The following is a 17885-nucleotide window of genomic DNA, read 5'->3' as shown; positions in this document are numbered from 1 at the left end:
TTACAGTACCTGCCAGGGGCAGATGGGCAACCCTTAGTGTCAACGCCTGTATCATTATGCATTACGTTGTAGATTTATTCAGCTCTGCCAGACAAGGTCATATAGTTACTATGCATCAGTACAGTTTACCACTGGTGGAAAGTATAAGAAAGTGGAAAGTTAAGTACTTTTACTACTACATTTCAGAGGCAAATATTGTACTTTTACTCCACTACATTTATTTGAAAACTTTAGTTACTATAGTTACTTTGATTATTACAAAACATACATTAACCAATAGCCGATCTGGCTTGTAGATCGACTATTTTCAAATGTTTTTTTTATACATTTTGAAAACTTGAAATAGGACATTGTGCATAATTCGTACTTTTCCTTTTGGTATTTTAAGTACATTTGTATGCCAATACTTTGGTATTTTACTCAAGTCAATTTTGAATTCCGGACCTGTACTTGTAACGGAGTATTCCTACAGTGCAGTATACATTTTCTTAAGTGAAACATTTGAGTACTTTTCCCACCACTGCGGTTTACGCGTGCGTTTACCGTTTACAGTGTCACAGTTGTCATTCCCCACATCCATCCCTCTGTCCCATGCAGCGTGGCTAGGAACCCACCGTCCAGCGTTCACAGAGCAACGCTGCAGTCCATCACTATCACCTCCAGGAAGGAGGTGAAGACGCTAGAGGAGGAACAGAGGAGGAGCAGCAGGCCACCGACGCTACCGTCGCCCCCCGCCGTCCACCCTGCGCTCTCCTCCTCGGCCGCCGCCACCCCTCCTCCTCCTCCTCCCGCCCCGCCGTCCCCCCTCCTCGCCCCGCCCGTCCAGTCCTCCATTCTCGCCGCGCTGCTGGCCAGGAAGAAATCGTCCGTGGTCATCGTCCCAAACGCAGAGGGCGTCGTCAGCCCACCGTCTCGGGGCAGGCCCTCCCCCGACCACCTCCCCTACACGCCCCAGTCCCCCTTCCACCTCTTCTCCTACGACATGGACGAGGAGCCTTCTTCTCCCCCGGCCCCGAAACCACCCATGGAAGAGATTCCTGAAAGCACATCTCCCAGGTCAGATTGGGGTCAGAGGTGAACTCCGACTCCCATGTGGGCCCATGGTTCAGGGAGTGACACCAAGGGGACCCCTCCCTGTCTTCTCTCTTCACAGCGAGCCGCTTCTATCTCCACTTTGTCTCTCCTCACGTTTCTGGCACTTTACTCTCACACCAGCTTGAGCCTGTTCTTCTTCTTCCTCTTCTTCCCACCGAGCGTTTTCTTTGACACCTGGCCTTATTCACTCAGCAGCACCTTTCCACCCCATCCTCTAATGGTTTTCAGTCTTCTTCACCGATGTCCACTTTGACTCTGTCACGGCGTCAATTATACTCACCTTCACGTCTTTATCTGAACTCTGCGGCTGCATATCCTATATGAGCTTCTATAAGCACATCTTTGCCTCCGGCTGTCACTCCCCCTCCTCTGTTTTCACAGTGCACAAGTAGTCCTGCTCACAGATTCAGCATCTAACTCTTCACATTTGTACAGTAGTTTTTTCGAGCGATGCACGCCCACCACCACGCCCACCACGCCCACCACTCCAATGACTGTGTCCCTATTATGTCCCTACAGTATGTCCCATGTACTGTATGTCTGTTTGGGGTATGAAGTGCAATACCGCTGGGTGACCTCAAGTGTCACACCAAGCACTAAAATAATAAAAGTATACCGGTAACTAATATAATAATGATAATTATTGTTATTAGTAGTAGTAATAAGCATAGTTGCAGCACTCAGTTCACACGGGTGTTCGTATCCCAGTGGGTATGTAATTATTGGTGGATATATATAATTTTATATATTCTTCCCCCCCCCCCCCCGCAAAAAAATAACAGATTTACAAACTCACACAGCAACACATTGCATGCTTGTAGATTTTTTGTTTTAAGTACTTTAGAACATTTTTATGGTTAAGTTGTTAAAATTCCTTTGCTTTTCTAACTCTTTTCTCACAGTCCATTTGGACTTGGATTTTGTACATGCACAGTATGCGCTGTATGTGTGTTGGGGAAAAGGCTGCCAACAATGTGCTCTAATCTTTATGCTAAAAGAGTTTCCTCTTTGGTAAGGCTCTGTGCTTCTAAACAAATACAACTCATAATGGCTTTGCCTTATGTTATGTTGCTTGTACTGCTCTTTCTTTGCTCCAAAGCTGTAGCATTTCACTTCAGCGTTATTCCACTTATACCCTTACTTACACTAATGGCACCCATTTCAGAGAAGTGTAAATACTATTAGCTTAAAGCTGCAATTCTGTGTTAATCCAATATAACTAGGGTGGGATGGTCTCCCTAGTCTTACACTGAGAAATGTTGACCGAGTGGTCGGGTCGGATCACGTGGTTAACAAAATGGTATTGCATGAAGCTCAAAGCTTAATATCACCCCAGACCGAACAGGGTCGTTTCCGTCTTAGCTCAGCAGTAGAAATGTGTGTGGTCGGTCGTGCGGGACGGGAGACCCTGCGTGTTCGAACCCTATGGGTAGGACATCAATCTTATGGAACAGCAGTATTTCCCAGAGACTACTAGGAAGCCAAATGTCACAGTGGTAACTAATAAGGGTCGCTCGACCTCCAGCGCGGCACTAACCACATTCCAGTTATGCAACGCAGGTGTTGCGTTCATATTTCTTTCACTGACTGGCCACGTCAATATGGTGTCGTGTTTTTCACCTGATCATGAGAAGGGGCGGTCACTCACTGCCTCCTTCTCCTGTCTCCCCCCCACAGGAATGGAGGTCCCAAGAGCAGTCCTGCTACACCCACCAACACCAGGTGAATGGCCGTAGAAGTTGGAGCAGGAGCACATTTTGATCACCTGATTGAATCCTTGATTAGCAAGTTTGTTAGCAGTACAGTCAGGTTATGCTAAAAGGATGATAATAACACAAAAGCCCCAGTAGTAGGCCTACCATACATCAGTAAAATCCCCTGGTAAAGCAGCGAAAAGGTATTACAGAAAAAGGGCGGGTGAGGGCAGAGGGCAGAGAATGCTACTACTAAGGAGGTTAGCCAGAGGGGATCCTTATTATCACCCAAGCACTTCCTGTTTTGATTTTGCACCATTCTTTGGAACAAAACATATTTTTTTAGGGTAGGCAAGTCCATGTTGGAAGTAATGCAGATACTCTCAATCTCTCTTTCTTTCTTTCTCTCTCAGAGACGCACGCACACAATGTTCTCTTGTGCTCACACATGCAATGAAAAAACAGACGCTTCATGGTAACGCTCTTCCTCTCCATATCTCTTCTCCTCATCCCTCCTACTCCCTCTCTGCCCCCTCTCCCCGTCCCGTCCCGTCCCAGGGCGCCACTCGGGGGTCTGCTGTCCTCCTCCTACAGACAGCACCAGGAGTCCTTGGCGGCTGAGCGAGAGCGCCGCCGTGTGGAGAGAGAGGAGAGGCTGCAGCGGATCGAGAGAGAGGAGAGGAACAAGCACAGGTGAGTTTGATTATAATTGTGGTTTAACCCCACAGTATGCATAATGTATATTCTATAATAAGGCACTATCACAAAGTACTGTACTTCAGTACAACTTTGAGGTATTTGTACTTTACTTGAGTATTTTCAATTTCTACTCCACTACATCTCAGAGACAAATTTTGTACTTTTACTCCACTACATTTATTTGAAAACATGAGTTACTAGTTACTTGATTATTATTACAAAAGACACATTAAACATTCCGGCCCTAATATACATTTCGGCCAGTTGAAAATAGCAGATCTACAAGCTCACAATGTGTCGCGTCGCGACTGATTGTGAGATTGTAGATCTGCTATTTTCAAAAGATGTTCATACATTAGAGAACTTGAAATGGGACATTCTGCACAGTACTTTCTACTTTTGGCACTTCAAGTACATTTTGATGCCAATACCTTTGTCCTTTTTACTTGTAACTTGTGCAGTATTGATACTTTTAGTAAAAAAAAGTGTACAAAAGTAAAATGTGTACAAATGGAACCAAATGGACCCTAACGGCCAAAACCGGTCCATTTGGTTCCATTTGTACACTCAGAGGTATATTAACATTGATTTTACAATATAAATGGGGATCCCAGAGATAGAAATGCCATTAAATGGGGGTCCTTAGACTAATGCATGTCAACCTGGGGGGTGCTTGAAATTAAACGGGTTGAGAATCACTGCTAGATCCTAAAAGTCTTCTCTCATGGGGGTCCCTGGCATGTCTTTTCAAATGAGGGTCCGCAGGCTAATTATTGTCAATTTGGGGGTCCGTGACATGAAAAAGTTAGTTTGGGAACCACTGATGAACCACTGACGATAACTAGCATTTCCTAACATAGGTGTGTTTCTCAAAGTGCTCTGTTTGTTTGTGTGTCACAGCCAAGGCTTCGCGGACAAAATGGAAGAGGCCAGGGTTGCACGGGAAGAGAGGTATGTATGTGTGAGCACGGCACAATCAAAACAACACACACGCACACGCGCACACACACACACACAAACACACACACACACACACACACACACACACACACACACGCGCACACTCAGAATGATTTCCCTGGGGGGTCATGTTTTAGCCTGTGGTTTGGGAAGCTTGGTAATTGTGTAATTGTTTTCAGGTTAAAAATGTGGCCCCTCAAGCTGCCAAAAGCTTTGAGGAGCTGAACAGAGTCGCCTGGCTTCGTCTCGTCCGTTTCTATTCTCGTAAGAAGCTGTATTTCTTTACGAACGCCTTCTGGCCAGCGGCCTTGATTGTGTTGGCTATACGCTGTGAGAAATCAGACAGGATTCGTCAAGCTACTTGAACACACACACACACACACACACATACTGTACACAACTAACTGCGTGCTCACGCGCACACACACAGACACACAGACACAGACACACACACACACACACACACACACACACACACACACACAAACCTGTGAAAGTGCACACAGGAATTTAAATGAATAATATCCCAGTGTTTGTGTGCAGATGTGAATCACAGAGGGAAGCTATTGGCTCTGTGGTGTGGGAGGTGGGGGTGATACTCAGACACAGCACTGAGCATAATAATGTTCATCGTGAACTGATAAGATGGAATGACAGCTGAATAAAAAACAAACAAAGCCACTGTTATTATCAAGACATGACCGCAATCACTCAACTACCATTTATTTTACACCCTTCACTCGCACGGCCTGCCCTTCTCCACTTTGGCTGTCATTCTCTCTCTCTCTTTTATTTTTTTTACATTTTGTACATTTGAAAACAACAATACCTTTGTTCTTATACTCAAGTACATTTTGAATTCCGGACTTTCACTTGTAACAGAGTATCTCTACATTGCAGTATTGAGACCAATACTGTATCGGAACAAAGCCCGATATGCCCTTATTTGGTCATATCGGTATCTGCGAATATGTCTAACCACCGATTCGACACAGGGGTAAGAGGTTGACACTATATGGCAGTTACATTATTTATTTGATAGGGTCTAGTAATGTGACAGGAAAGGGGGGGAGAGATGGGGGGGAAGACATGCAGGACTCGAACCTGCGGCACGCCGTCAAGCTGTATTACCGGCCGATAGGTGCCTGGACCGCTCAGCCGCAGCCATGGCCCAGAGTGGTGTTTTATTTGTATTGTTTTTTTTTAGAATGTTGGAGAGACAAAATAATATTTTGTTCCAAAACATTATTTTAGGAGAGGGGAAAGTCCATGTTGGAAGTAAAGAATGCAGACACTCTCAATCTCTCTATCACGTTCTTTCTCTTACACGCACGCACGCAAATTCAATTAGTATCCTGTTTCCTTTTTAAGTGTTTCGATGAATCCTGAACAGAAGCACCTCATGACGAGAGAGAGAGAGAGAGAGAGAGAGAGAGAGAGAGAGAGAGAGAGAGCCGTTCTAGCAGACAGACGGGGGTTCACAGGCGAGGTTTGGTATATTAGGTGAGGGAGTGAAGGAGGCAGAACCTGACAGAGAGGAGAGGAGACACATCTTGAACAGGTTTAACTTTTTATTCACTTCTCATGTTTTGGTCATTCGGGCAGCCAAATCCAAACGCATGCAGCGTCTCTACATTTCTCCTGGTCTGTCTGTCTGTCTGTCTGTCTGTCTGTCTGTCTGTCTGTCTGTCTGTCTGTCTGTCTGTCTGTCTGTCTGTCTGCGTCTGTCCGTCTCAAATGCTCTCTGCATATCGTGAACTGCTTGTAATATCTCAGCGCTTGCCTGGAGAGAGGAGGGAGAGAGAGAGAAGGATGGTGTATAAAAGTGCAGGAAACAAGTGATGACTGCAGCGAATGCTTTCTGGAGCTTTCACAGGGCTAAGGTAGACAAGCCGACAGATGGACTGACCTACAGTATAGCATGCAGCGTGTTGTTGAGCTGAGGAGGTGTGTGACCACTCACTCTCACTTAGGGAAGGTAAAGGAATCCACCAGAACTCAACTATAACGGGCCAACACGCAAACGGATGAGCTGTTTTTGTGGCGATTTGGCCGGGAGAGGACAGCGATTCCCAGCAGGAGAAAAACATGTGTTTTTACGGCATTGCTGCTTCATCTCTGTCTCTGTCTCTTTCTCTCCCCCCCATTTTTATATCTTCCAATCCCCCTCTTTGCCTCTTTTATCCTCCTCCGACTGTTCTCCCTCGCCCCCTCCATCCCTCCATCTCTCACTCCCTCCCTCACTCCATCTCCCTCCCTCCATCCATCCATCCATCCATCCATCCATCTCTCCCTCCCTCACTCCATCCGTCTATCTCTCAATCCCTCCCTCCATCTCTCCCTCCCTCCCTCCATCCTTCCCAGGTATAAGAACGTGGAGCGCCTGGCGGCCGAGGAGTACGAGAGGGATCACGTCCGTGTGCCGAAGACTCGCCCCGACCTCAGCCTGACCTTTGAACCCTCGGAGGCGTGGCCCTCGTCGTCGCGCAGCAGCACGCCATCCTCCTTCGCCTCCCAGGAGGAGGGGGGCGACCCCGCCGACCTCGGGTCGGAGACCCCCGTGACCCCGTACACTCCCTCTGAGACCGGTGAGTACATCTCACACTGACCACACGGCCGGCCGTTCAGCTGAAGAACAGAGACGTTATAGTTGGGTATTCTCTTAGTTATGGGACAGACAGAGGCGATATGGAGAAATCTGATGTGTGAATATCTGGTATATAGCTAGCTCGTTGCGGTACTAGTGACATACTTTTAGATCTTTCACTGTATTTAATATATTTACATGTACACTGAATGGTTGACAGTTTAGTGCCTTGAGGGCTGAGGGGGATTAAAACCAGAAGTTTGTTTCAATTCCCACCGGCGCGCCCTGGCGCAATCACTCTTAACCTGAAATTGTTTCGGCTTGTAGCCTGCCATTTCAACTAATATGCAGGTGTGAGAGAGAGAAAGTGTGTTTGCGTGTGTTTGTGTGTGTGTGTGTGTGTGTGTGTGTGTGTGTGTGTGTGTGAGTGTGAGTGTGAGTGTGAGTGTGAGTGTGAGTGTGAGTGAGTGAGTGAGTGAGTGAGTGAGTGAGTGAGTGAGTGAGTGAGTGAGTGAGTGAGTGAGTGAGTGAGTGAGTGAGTGAGTGAGTGAGTGAGTGAGTGAGTGAGTGAGTGAGTGAGTGAGTGAGTGAGTGAGTGAGTGAGTGAGTGAGTGAGTGAGTGAGTGTGAGAGAGAGAGAGAGAGAGAGAGAGAGAGAGAGGGGGGGGGGGGAGTGAGAAAGGATATGGGTGAAAGGGTCAAACAGGGTTTTGAAAGACCTTTTTGAAAGCTTGATGCCAAACATCTTGCGTAAGAGAACACACAGCCTTGTTTAGCGTCTTAGTAAAGATGTGTATACGCACGCAGCGGCCATACTGTAGCTCAAGCGAGCTAGTGTATGAGGGCCTCCGAGCTACACGCGTGTTATTCTAACCTTGCATCATCACAGCCCTGGACTGTACCGTGTGCGTGTGTGTGTTTTGAGGTAAACAGGAACCTAATTCCTCATTTCCTGTTCATATCCTGGTGCAAGCGACAGCCCACCTTTGTGTGTCTGACACATTGTTTATATTGGTGAATGGGGTCGTGTGTGTTTTTTGTTGGTGTGTGCGAGCGCGCGTCGATAGCAGGCTCAAACAGAGGCCTCTTTGAAAAGTGCCAACGTCAGTCAGGTAACCGTGGCGAACAGTATTTCTATACAGTTCACCGATATAGCTAACAGTGTACTTGGAGGTGAATTATAGCGACTGTTGTACTCGCTGCACAGCTGTCCCTGGGGTCATTCTGTGTAATATTTTGTATAATCTATCTATAAATGCACCACGTCTCTGTGCGTCTGTACGTGTGCATGTCTGCCATGCACGTAACTTGAGAACCGTTCGCCCCACCGACTTCAAATTCGACACACACGTTCCACGCGGGCTCTACAGCCGGGCACATGTGATAATAAGTTTACATCTCTTTAAGCACTGTTTGTAATCTTGGAGCTATTCTATTGAAAGATCTACGAGACTGGCATGACCTGTCACCTCTATGGTTTTAACTTCATGGTTCTCGTGTCTTCGTTCGTTTTAAATGGGGTATGTATATGTACGACATTCTCCAACACTGTCTTGTCTGTCTATAAGTATGCCTGGTTTTCAGGTGGGTGGTAATCCACCTGATCTGAAGCCGCACCCACAGCTGTTGTTGTATGATAAAGGGGGAGGGGTTACCGTTAGGGGAAGGGATGATATTGTTGATATTTGTTATTGACATTTTGATTGGGCCTTTTGAATCAAAGGCTTTCAGCTTGCAGGAAGAAACCAAAAATTACACAGGGAAGACATAATATTTCAATATTCTAACCATACCTTGGGGGTCTATTAGAATAATGTTAACTTGATAGACAGACACATACGAAACAGAAACAAGTACAAAAATCACGGCACTCCATCTTTAAAGCATCTAAAAGTGTATGTGTTCAATTTGCTGTCCGACAGGGGAGGCCGACGACTCCAGCGCCAGCATAGAAACAGAAGAGAAAGAGCCAACCGAAGCTGTCGAAGAAGAAGAACAAGAACAAGAACAAGAAGAAGAGGCGTACGACCAGAAAGACGCTGTAGAGGTAGAGGTAGAAGTAGAGAAGGACGGCGGTGAGTCGACGACAGAGAATAAGGAAGAGGAGGAGGAGGAGGAGGAGGAGGAGGAGGAGAAGGCTCGTGGAGAGAAGGAAGCCGAGGAGGAGGAGGAGGAGGACAGCGGGATCCTGAGCGACAAGGAGCGGCAGAATGAGGAGGTGAACGAGAAGGACAACTGCTCCGCCTCCAGCATCTCCTCGGCCAGCAGCACCCTGGAGAGAGAGGAGCGGCCAGGCACCGGGGACAATGGTGAGAGAGTGATTGATTGATTGATTGATTGATTGACTGATTGAGCTTCTCCTTCACCCGTGCACATTCTCAGTGGTGGAAAAAAGTGCCGTATTGTGCCGAATATAAGACGACTCTGAGACGACACCCATTTTTCAAGACTCATGTGTGGAAAAACAACATTGAATGTCAAATATGTCTAGTCCCTGATTATAATACGACCCCGTTTTTTTTTGGATATTTCCATTGGGAAAAATATGATACGTAGCTTGCAGAGTTAGTTAGATATACTCAAGGGGTTTCATGCTGTGCTCAAGGGCGCATACATATATTCAAGGGGGTAATATGCTGCATTACTATGTGGGTGTATTCAGTGTGTGCAAGACCCACACGTCATAAGCTGATGTGGCAGTCAACTGACCAATTGGGCGGGGTATTTAAGCTCACCTAGACTGCATGCTTCTTCCTGCCTTCCTTCTGCATATGGTTCATGTTTGTTGTTATGTGATGTTTGCCAAGATAAAATATTATATGCACACTTATTATATTCTCATTCTATAATAAATATTGGTTAAATCTATTTGTGAGTTACAATAGGGTACTCACAATTCTTTGACAATTTAAGTAAAAGTATCAATGCTGCAATGTAGACATACTCTGTAGTCTCTGTTACAAGTAAAGGTCTGGAATTAAATTACAAAAGTATTGGCGTCAAAATACAAAAGTAAAAGTACTCGTTATGCACAATGTCCCTTATCACAAGTTTTCAAATGTATAAAATCATTTGAAAATAGCAGATCTACAAGCTCACAATGCGTTTTCAAATGTCAAAATGTATAGGGCAGAAGTGGTTAATGTATGTTTTGTAATAATAATCAAAATCTACAAAGTAACTAGTAAAAGTACCTGAGATGTAGTGGAGTAGAAGTAGAGGTATTGGCAATTGGAAATAATCAAGTAGGCCTATAGTAAAAAATATTGTATTTAAGTACAGTAATTAAGTAAGCGTAGATAATGGTTAAAATGCTTTCATCCACTTTCAACCTGGAATCCCTATTTTATCCGTCATTATTATCGTAAAAAAAGAAAAAATGTTCAAAACAATTTAGCGGAAATGCCTTATCCACAAGCTCACAGCGTGTTTGGATCCGACGACGCGCTGTGAGCTTTTTTGCTATTCATCATACGAACACTATATAGTCTGTGTGTGTGTGTGCGTGCACGCAGGGGGGGGGGGGGGGGGCACAGCTTTTGTCAGATGTAAGAAGGGGGGAAGCAGTCTGCAGTCTGTTTTCGAGGCTAAGAGCAGCCCTGTTTTGCTTGGCTGCTCCAAGGAAAACAGGCTGGGAACCACTGACTGCTGCAGTGAAAACTACATTGTGTTACATTTAGCACAGAGCAGATCTTGTTGGGGCGTACTAGCTGACTGGATGTTGTCTCATCCACGTGATTACAAGGTCCCTGGCTGGTTCAATGAGAAACTATTGTCTATTGTTTTAAAAAAAAATAACAATATTTTTGCGTGCGTTCTTTTCATTGGCAAAGAATTTAAGCAGCAATTTATCAGATGAAATTCTATAAATAATTAATTATAAAGTTTATTATCACTGTGCTTTTCACACACCCAAGGCCTTACCATTGGACTGCCGGGATTAATTAATCTATCTATCGCGCATTGCCAAGGTTTTATCCAAGAGCCAAATGGCCGTAACCGGATGTTACAAACTTACAATTTGTACAAGTGTACAAATAGAACCAAAATGGTTTCATTTGTACACTCTCAGAGTTATGGGGGTCCTTGCAATTAAAACGTTTGAGAACCACTGCACACTAAATGGAACAGGAGAAGAGCCTTTATTAGTATCATCGGTAACACCTGTGAAGGAAGTAGGGAAGCGACCCGGAAGTAGGAAGAGTAATTCTGTGTGCATATAACCTCGCGTCACCTGGTCTGTGTTACAAAATTGCCATGTGTCTGGAGCGGATGATATCGCTACGTCATGTTGTAGTATTGTTTTGTAGTCTTCAGGCAGGAACAATCAATCGGAACTTCCTTTTCCCTCAAACTGGAAGAATAACAATAAAAGCTGGCTTTTATTGAGAAAATCGGTTTGAGGGAAAAGGAAGTTCTGGAAGATTGATGAATACAAAACAATACTACAACATGACGTAGCGATATCATCCGCTCCCGACCGGATCGTAAACCCAAAAAAGAATGCTGCATAAAGCCCATTGACTCAGTGAAGGTGATGGCAGTCCCACTGGGATTTCCTAAACTGTGCGGGGAGGGAGGTGGTTGACTGAGAAAACAGCAGGTGCTGCTGGCTGGCCTCACACCTTGTTGGTGAGCAGCCATTCTGTGAACCGTGGAAGGTTGCCAGCCGTTTTCCGCTCTGTGTTTTTGGTTCTTTAGCAGAACTCCACTGTTTCCTCAGTCATACTTTTTTAAATTATTTTCTGAAATAATCATCAAAATGAACAGATTCAAAAATATACCACAAACAATTGTACATTTAAACATTGTACATGTTGTACAAAACTGTGTACATTGGTGACTATAACTAAAAATAAATAACCTGATCTTGAGGCCAAAAAAAAAAAAAAAAAAAAGAATAGATAGATAGATAGATCAACTACCTCTCCTCTCCCTCTCGGTCTCATTCAATCAATTCTCTCTTTATTTTTGAGTGGTGCAACCACTCCTACATCCAGCAATGTCCGTGTGTATGTGTCACCTATGTATGTGTTGTTCATGTATGTGACGTTAATGAGCACCATATAATGAGTACCAGTAGGGGCGCTGTTGTGCCATGCAGAAACAGAGAGAGAGAGACAGTGCTGCACTGTTGCCTGCTAATGAGAGAGAGAGAGAGAGAGAGAGAGAGAGAGAGGAGGAGGGGGGAGAGGGGAGTTGCACCACTCGGTTCACACGGGTGTGATTTTCTTTTCTGTTTTATTTCCACTCTGTGTGTTCTATTTATATTCTATTCAGATGTCCATTTACGTTTCTTTTACACCCTCCTAATGCTCAGTATCACTTAATAATAACGCTTAATGTTTTGTGTGAAGCAATTTGAATGTCTTTATTGCTGAAACGTGCTATGCAAATAAACCTTTCCTTGCCTCTATTATAGGTCTTAAAGAGGTGGAAGTGAACGAGCAGTGCAGTAAGCTCCTCAACAGCAAGCTGTTCATGCTGGACATGCTCTACTCCCAGAGCACCAAGCCTAGCAATGAAGAGGAGGAGGAGGAGAAGGAGAAAGAGAAAGGAGAGGGGGAGGAGGACGGAGGGGAGGAGGTGGCCGACCGTCCTCCGGACGACGACGCCCAGCAGAGCGGTGGCGACGACAACAACAGAGCCGAGAACTCGGAGCGGCGCTTGAACGTCCGGGCCTTCGCCGAGCGATTCGGAGACCTGATCAAGGACCTGGGCTCGCATCGGCAGGAACCCGACGACTCCGGCGGGCACGAGCCGCCCCCCGAGGCGGAGGAGAAGGCCCCGCCTCCACCACCTCCTCCGCCTCCCAAAAAGGAGTCGGACACCATCTGGGACCAGCTCCTGGCCAGTCCGCGGGAGCTCCGCATAGGCGACATCAACTTCACCGACCTGACGGAGGACGACGACAAGGACATCCTGGACACGGACGTCTTCATGGGCGGCTGCGGAGACCTCCCGCCGCGGCCGCCGCCCCTGCCCCCCCACCTGCCGCCTCCCCCGCCCATGCTGGGCGGCCCTCCGCCCGCCCCGCCCATGTTGGGCATGATGATGATGAGGCCCCCTCCCCCGCCCAGCTTCAACTGCCCCCCGGCCAGCGCGCCGCCACCCGAGCCGTCGCTCTACAGCAACAAGAAGAAGAAGACCATCAGGCTCTTCTGGAGCGAGGTGAGTTATAGGCCTACTACAAATTCGTAACCTGTTCAGAGTTACGGATCTGTAACGGCCTATTCATAGTTCATACTCCAGTTTTCGGTGAAGAGGTGACCACCGAACACTACAACATGACGTCACCCCGCTGTGGTCACCGCTCACACAGACACATCTCTCTGTTTTTACTAACCGTCCAGAACTAACCGGAAACTGGAGTATGAATAGGCCTTAACAGTCCATTTGGAACAGTTCCAAATGGACTGTGCCTGGACAGCACTTTGCAATAATTGCATTATTTACTATTGTTTTAATATAGTTTAATGTTTATATTATATACTGTATTTATTTAACTGTATACTAGGACAGTCCATTCCCATGAGCCATACAATGTCACTTGTCTGAGCTATAACTTCATGATCTTCATAAATAATAATGTGAAGTCTTTGAAACATGCAGCTTTAACTCATCCAGTCCATTGTTTGTACTTTGCGTTCAGGTGCGTCCATCAGACTGCCGAGAGTACAGAGACTACAGACGGAGCGGAGATTCGCTCTGGTCTAAACTGGAGTCGGTTAAACTGGATACCTCCAAACTGGAAAACCTGTTTGAGTCCAAGTCTAAGGAGATGCCAGTCACTAAGGTAAACTAGTTTAGTTTAAATGAAACGATGCAGGAACATCTGGGATCATTGATTTTTGATCATTGAAAGTTAATTGAAGTTTGAAGAATTAATAATTGATCCCTGAATCCATTTGGTAAATGCTTTACCCAGTAAAGCAATAACGGTGAATTTGCTCCACCGATATTTGAAAACAATACTTCACATTTGAGCTCTGATTTGGGGATACATTTTTACTTTTCATCTTAGTTCCATTCATCCACAAGAATCCTACCATGTTCCTTCATCAGTTTGAAACTTTAAAACAGGAAAAACTGCTTTTAGAGCGAGAATAGTTCTCAAATGTAACAAAAGATATTTTGTTCTCGCAAATCTCTAGCCAGACCCCTATGCCAGAATTCATTTCATATGAATAAACCAAAGTTCAAGGTGAGAAAAAGCTCCCTTTTGTGTGTGTGCAGGAGGCAGGCATATTGTGGTTTAAGTGGCCGGTCATAATGAGGAAGGGGAAGACATTGTTGCGGCTCCATTGGAATTGCTTCCTACAATTAAGAAAATACATAGAATTTCACTCACCCAAACCACTTAAACCACTACATTTCCTATGGGCAAGTCAACTTTGTAGTCATCTTCCCAGCAATTAGTTATAGCTCAAGTTGTCTTGCTATCAATCAAACACACGCGCGCACACGCACGCACGCACGCATGCACGCACACACACACACACACACACACACACACACACACACACACACACACACACACACACACACACACACACAGCCATGCATTGCTGTGGGCAGGGTAATAATACATTTACTGTAAGCCTGATTTATACTTATTTGCGTGGTGGTGTCGCACACCGAAAATAGCATGTCTACAAGCTCACAGTGCATGGCAGCGAGACATGTCACAAGCTTGTAGATCAGCTGTTTTTTACAGTAGCTTTCCATATCATGTAGCAAACTGCAAGTACGGTTAATTCCACTTCTGTGGAGACTGAACGACATTCTCCAAAATGCACTTATTGTTATTATTTTATTCAATACTGTATCCTCTTCTGTGCCTCACACATTTTCCACTGACCAACCGACTTTGGCTTGATTACAACCACCTGTTGTTTGCCAGCCCAAAAATGCCTATGGATTGCACCGCCATTATCTCGACACTTAAAACGTTTAAAAGGTTAAGTAAGGTTGTGTGTAGAGAGAGAGAGAGAAAGTGTTGGGGGTCTAACTCCCATAAGGCCTTTAATAGAAAAAGTATGCTGTGAAAAGACAGGGTGCTCAACACAGGCCCCCTCGCGCTTTGAACTCAAGCCCCCGCGTTCCAAAACCGCAGCTCTTGTAAGAGGTGCACCAATTAAAACAGTCACTCTCTCCACCGGTGGAGCGAGAGCAGAGTGGTGGTGGTCCCACTCTGTGTTCTTTTTGGATGGAAATTGGTTGAGTTTGACTTATCAATGAGCAAGCCTTAGGGTCCAAGTTTTGTAGGACCACCAGGGGATCAAAACACCAGTGGTGGAAAAAGTTACTTTTCTTAAGTAAAAATATCAATACTGCAATGTAGAACTCGTAGAACAATGTAGAACAACTGTAGAATGTACATTGAGTAAAATGACAAAAGTATTGGCCTCACAATGTACTTAGTTAAAGCGCCAAAAGTAGAAAGTATACTCACTATGCAGAATGTTAAATGTACTTAGTTACTTTCCACAAAAATACATTGGACTGTTTTATAAGCTGTTTCTCCCCCAAAACGGGCCGCAGGACTGTTCTGCTAGTGAAGGCCACAGTTTGGATCAAATCGTAACCGAAGGCAATGTTTGCATCTTCGGATTTGTTTTCTGTTCTACTCACCTTCTGCTTCTGAAGGGTTTGATTTGATGGATATTTTGATAGAGATGTTTGTACTGTACTGTACTGTATACAAGTCCTATCGTGCTATAGGAATTTACGAATAGTGTCAAGCAGGTATTCTGTCTCATGTATAGTATCATCATTGCAGAATGTACTACTAACTCAATGAAACATTATACAAGTCGCCCATATTTTGGCGCTTTACATAGATTGTGCATTACATTCACCCATTCACACACATTCATACACCGATGGCGGCGGAAACCATGCAAGGCACAACCAGCATATCAGGAGCAATTAGGGGTTCAGTGTCTTGCTCAAGGACACTTCGACACTAACTCTGGGGGAGCCCGGGTTCGAATTGGCAACCTTGTGGTTTCCATCCAGCCACTCTACCGCTGAGCTGATCTTTTATTACCTCTTTTATTACCTCACACAGGGCAAATATACACTGGGTATGTGGTTAAGTAAAATATACAAGCAGAGCCATTGTATAAGTCAATCACTCTATAGCACTTAATAATGGCAGCAGCTAAGCCTTAGCACCTGCTCCTCCTTCTCTGTATATGATGTGGCGAGGGAGTTACAACTTCCCTCCACTAATCCCATATAATGGTCACATCATGTGCTTATTTGCCGTTTTTGTTTTACACACGGTAACTGAGAACATAAAATACAGAAGCACCTTAAGTAGACACAAGTACACACAAGCACGTAACCCATACGTAACACAACCCACCGGCGATGCAAATTCTTCAGCTCCTGTCCTGACCTTGCCTTGTTTCCCAGAATTCCCACAGACCGTTTCAACGGTAGTGAAGTTCCCATATAATACTGCCAGCTCACAAAGGAAGGAGAGAGAAAATAGAGACGGACGCAGTATTGAACGTGTGTGTGTGTGTGTGTGTGTGTGTGCCTGTGTGCCTGTGTGTTATAGAAAACAGCAGCGGATGGCAAGCGGACAGAGATAATAGTCTTGGACTCCAAGAGGAGTAACGCCATCAACATCGGCCTGACGGTTCTGCCTCCGCCTCGCACCATCAAGACGGCCATCCTCAACTTTGACGAGTACGCGCTCAACAAGGAGGGCATAGAGGTAGGGCAACTGGCGGCCCGGGGGCCACATGCGGCCCCCACCTTCACTTAATGCGGCCCGCAGGTTAATATCAGAATAGAGATATATTATTGATTTCAGCTGTCACAATTCCAAACATGCAAACATGAGCCCCGTTTCAATTACTTCAGTCTGATATTTGTTGCTGAATGACTAGTATTAGAATTGTATTGTCTTTTTATGTCCAATGTATTTGCATTTAAGTTCAAAAAGAAAAGAAGATCTTCAACCATTTCAATTCAAATATCAACAAGCTCAAAACACGTTGCAGTGCAGCACGTTTTGAGCTTGTAGATCTGCTTTTTTTTATACGACAGTATATGCCATGAGTCAGGGCCCTGTTTTCGTCAGTCCTTATCCCTTATCCCCAAACTTCTTTGACTTTTAATTTTAATTTTATTTTTTACTATTTTGAAAAACATTTTTGAATACTTAAAATAGCCCATTTACAAGAGGAAGGGAGGCACTGGAGCAACTCAGACAGTTTAAGCCCTTCTTTTATTATCAGGGTGCACCCTGATAATAAAATAAACTGTCTGAGTTGCTCACCAGTGCCTTCCTTCCTCCTGCAACCTGTCCTGCCTCTGAGATGCACCAGACTGGCTTAATAGGCTTGAGACGCGGTTGGAACTCCCTTCTGCAGCACATTTACAAGCTCACAACGCGTCGATGTAGATCGGCTAGTTGAACAATTTAAAAATGTTTTTCAAAATAGAAAAAAATCTAGGGAAAATAGTGCCCATAGAGCTCTGTTCGGAGCGGTATTAGTTTCCAGAATGACATCTGAGATATATTTACACAGACTTATCTTCTCCCACACCTCCTCTTTAGAAAATCCTAACGATGATCCCCAGCGAGGAGGAGAAGCAGAAGATCCAGGAGGCCCAGCTGGCCAACCCTGACATCCCTCTGGGTTCGGCAGAACAGTTCCTCCTCACCCTGTCCTCCATCAGCGAGCTGTCGGCCCGACTCCAACTCTGGGCCTTCAAACTGGACTATGAGGCCACTGAGAAGGTATGCGTGTGAGCGCGGTTCTTTGTGTGCGCGCGCGCGCACACGTGTGTGTGTGTGTGTGTGTGTGTGTGTGCGTGTCTTGGCGGATC

The 17885-nt window shown here is 45.3% G+C and overlaps 1 protein-coding gene across 3 annotated transcripts in view; it reads left to right on the top strand.

Moving 5' to 3' along the window:
- Positions 1-17885, top strand: part of fhod3a (formin homology 2 domain containing 3a) — a 91721-nt gene that overhangs the window by 59787 nt on the left and 14049 nt on the right. For 2 of the 3 annotated variants that reach the window (XM_083789154.1, XM_083789153.1), the window contains exons 11-20: positions 598-1056; positions 2773-2817; positions 3348-3482; positions 4389-4439; positions 6813-7036; positions 8957-9343; positions 12457-13205; positions 13687-13830; positions 16606-16764; positions 17614-17796. In XM_083789154.1, the coding sequence (XP_083645280.1) occupies positions 598-1056; positions 2773-2817; positions 3348-3482; positions 4389-4439; positions 6813-7036; positions 8957-9343; positions 12457-13205; positions 13687-13830; positions 16606-16764; positions 17614-17796 (2536 nt within the window). The remainder of the gene's footprint in view (positions 1-597; positions 1057-2772; positions 2818-3347; positions 3483-4388; positions 4440-6812; positions 7037-8956; positions 9344-12456; positions 13206-13686; positions 13831-16605; positions 16765-17613; positions 17797-17885) is intronic. The other variant, XM_083789155.1, reaches the window with a different exon arrangement.

This window comes from Protomyctophum parallelum (genome assembly GCF_964188405.1).
Source record: "Protomyctophum parallelum genome assembly, chromosome: 1".
NCBI classification, from domain to species: domain Eukaryota; kingdom Metazoa; phylum Chordata; class Actinopteri; order Myctophiformes; family Myctophidae; genus Protomyctophum; species Protomyctophum parallelum.
The sequence above is the reverse complement of the archived record's forward strand: the minus strand, read 5'-3'. Positions and strand labels throughout refer to the sequence as shown.